The sequence below is a fragment of the Toxotes jaculatrix genome, chromosome 4, assembly GCF_017976425.1.
Source record: "Toxotes jaculatrix isolate fToxJac2 chromosome 4, fToxJac2.pri, whole genome shotgun sequence".
In the NCBI taxonomy this organism is placed as follows: Eukaryota; Metazoa; Chordata; class Actinopteri; family Toxotidae; genus Toxotes; species Toxotes jaculatrix.
In genome coordinates this window covers 6,302,413-6,305,273 of record NC_054397.1, presented here as the reverse complement: position 1 = coordinate 6,305,273, position 2,861 = coordinate 6,302,413, and the positions used below count along the sequence as shown (strand labels likewise).

At 42.1% G+C, this 2,861-nt stretch overlaps 1 protein-coding gene across 1 annotated transcript; it reads left to right on the top strand.

The window, feature by feature from the left end:
• The first annotated feature begins 297 nt into the window (after window positions 1-297).
• On the top strand, window positions 298-2,289 carry sfrp2 (secreted frizzled-related protein 2). The gene is made up of 3 exons (XM_041037274.1): window positions 298-879; window positions 1,216-1,296; window positions 1,590-2,289. The coding sequence occupies exons 1-3, from the start codon at window positions 378-380 to the stop codon at window positions 1,892-1,894; spliced, it is 888 nt and encodes a 295-aa protein (XP_040893208.1). The 5' UTR covers window positions 298-377; the 3' UTR covers window positions 1,895-2,289.
• Window positions 2,290-2,861: the final 572 nt, after the last annotated feature.

Genomic DNA, 2,861 nt, shown 5'->3' with positions numbered 1-2,861 from the left:
GTTTTGTTATGATTTCCATGAATCGCAAGAGAAACTGTTAAGAAAACGACTGGTGATAAAATACTATGAACTATAATTAGAAATTAAAAAATGTCTCTCAGACCCCGAGGAGCAACAAGTGAGAATTTGGGATTTTGTTTGACTTAGGGGATAAATTTATCCACACGTTTCACCTGATATGAGGAAACCAAATGTGCTGAATGGAGAAGCGGTCTTTACGCACAATATACAGACTCCACCCAGACGTGCCTGGAAGAAAACCTCTTGGTACAGTAGAGGCTGGCCACTGACAGAAGCTCCATCCACGCTACCTGATGCTCAGCAACCTCTGATTAAGCGTCTATGTTCATATTTTACAACTTTTACGCGCAAACAAAATGAGAGCCTTTATTTCAACAGTGACAGTGTTGTGGCTGATAACATTACCCTGCATGGAAGCCATCCATGGATTGTACGGTTTTGGCCAGCATGACTTATTCTCTAAAAGGAATAAGTGCAAGCCAATTCCTGCAAACTTCCTCCTGTGCCACGATATAGAGTACACGGAGATGCGCCTCCCGAACCTGCTCGGACACGAAACCATGAACGAAGTTCTGCAGCAAGCTACGTCTTGGATCCCGCTGGTCCAGAAGCACTGTCACCCCGACACAAGAAAGTTCCTCTGCTCCCTCTTCGCTCCCGTCTGTCTACAAGATTTGGACGAACCCATACAGCCGTGCAGGTCTCTGTGCGAGAGTGTCAAACACGGCTGCGCGCCCGTGATGTCCGCGTTTGGCTTTCCCTGGCCGAAGATGCTGGACTGCGACCGTTTCCCAGTAGACAATGACCTGTGCATACCACCTGCAGGCATCGAGAACTCTGTGCCAGTCACCAGAGAAGGTAAAGTTTTCTTCAGCTGCAAACCATTCCCAAGTCATGCACATAAATGCCAAATTCAATTAGTGGCACATAACTAATAATAGATCATGTTTCTTTTACTGCTTTGTAAAATGCATGTGCGAACAGCATGATTTTTATCCAGATTAATCACTGAGGTGTCCATGTGTTGCACCAGAACTGACTGTGGTCATATCTGGCTGTGTCCTACATATTTTGTCCAGTACTTAACATTTTTGTGATGAATTATGGCAGATACTTATTTGTACATTACATTGTACACTAGTCTGACAAGCTCTATCACTGATTTGTTAATTGAGTCTAATTTGTTTGTTTTAGTGCCCGGAGTGTGTGATGCTTGCAAGGAAACAGAAGAAAATGACAACGAAATTGTTGACAACCTGTGTAAGAATGACTTTGGTAAGTCTGCAAACACATTTTAATAGAGCAGTAGTTCAGGGGCCCCAAGAGGGTCAGGAAGGGAGGTTCCAGGAAATTTCAGGAAACAAGAGGAAAAATTTCACTGTTGGACATGTTTTATTTGACTAGAAAGATTTCTCTCACCACTTCCATCTCATCCATTTTGCATACATTTTACCAGCAAACCATATGTAAACGCAGATGGCTTTCATGAGCATGTGTCAAAAAGAATGATCTGTATACAATATTTGTGCCATTTCCCAATGCTTACACTCTCTGCTGCACCCTTTAAGCTCTGAAGATTAAGGTTAAGGAGATCTCTTACATCAACGGTGACACCAGGATCGTGCCAGAGACCAAGAGCAAAACCATCTATAAGCTGAACGGCGTGACAGAGCATGACCTGAAAAAGACGGTGCTGTGGCTGAAGGGCGGCCTGAAGTGCATCTGTGAGGAGATGAACGACATCAACGCTGCCTACCTGGTTATGGGCCAGAAGATGGATGGCCACCTGGTCATAACCTCACTGAAACGCTGGCAGAAGGGACAGCGTGAGTTTAAGAGGATTTCTCGCAGCATCCGCAAGCTGCAGTGTTAGGAAGGGAAAAATAACAGCATGTGTTGCTGGTGAAGATAAAGTTCAGCTGAGCTCTTCCCCATGTACATTTTCATGATTGGTTTGCAGTCAAAGATTACTTCCCAGATTTCAGCAAAGATACTTACTTGGCCTTCAAAGGCACATCACTTCATGTGTCTTCCATAGGTTTATCATTACAAATGCCCACAAAGACTAGGTAATATGGAGCACATATAGGGCCACACACCTAAAAAAAACTTGCATTTATTGGGGCCTAAAATGTAAATCTTCCTAATATGCTCAATATCAAACTACATTAATCAATAAAGCTAAGCCACATTTTGATTGATAAAAACACAAATTATACCTAGTACAGACACAGGGAGGTAAATAAATAAAGAAAGACATGTCCCTAAAGTTGCAGTAAGTGTGAGAGTTTGTGACTGAGATTGTGTTCAGCTTTCAAGTGGTGTTTCTTTCCCTCTGAGTTGTCTTTGCTGTCACCTCATTAATTGCAGTTAATTGCACTCAGCTGGTGTCCCAGGTGCAGAGGAATCACTAATTACATGCTTAGCGTGAAAACTAGCAGAGCTTTGAATCCAGGATTAAAAATGACTGACTGTAATAATCATTGTCAGATGTGGCCAACTGTTAAATCCTGCAGACGGGGTGAGTTTATCATACTTTATTTTCTTTTCTTTACAGGTATCAAAAGTTAATGTTTTTCCTATCTTCTCTTAGGAGGCCCCAAACAGGGTTAAATCCTCAGTAGGAACAGTATTCAGGCTCTATTCAAAATTCCTATTTAAAAAAAAAACAACAACTTACATTTAAAGAGTCAAAGCCCTTGACGCGTTGTGACAAGATTCCATGATTATAAAAACAGTCATTTTGTGTGGTGCATACTGAGTGAAGCTGTGATCCCTGTGTGCATGGTGTGACGTTCAAAGACAAAAAAAAGTTTGTGTTTTTGTGCTCCTACCGTTTT

What these genes read in the sequence shown, in the direction of transcription:
- sfrp2 (XM_041037274.1), top strand. Translation starts at nt 378, where the DNA reads ATGAGAGCCTTTATTTCAACAGTGACAGTGTTGTGGCTGATAACATTA. An exon ending in TGTGCCAGTCACCAGAGAAG is followed by an intron (nt 880 to 1,215) that starts GTAAAGTTTTCT and finishes TGTTTGTTTTAG; the next exon opens with TGCCCGGAGTGTGTGATGCT. An exon ending in CCTGTGTAAGAATGACTTTG is followed by an intron (nt 1,297 to 1,589) that starts GTAAGTCTGCAA and finishes GCACCCTTTAAG; the next exon opens with CTCTGAAGATTAAGGTTAAG.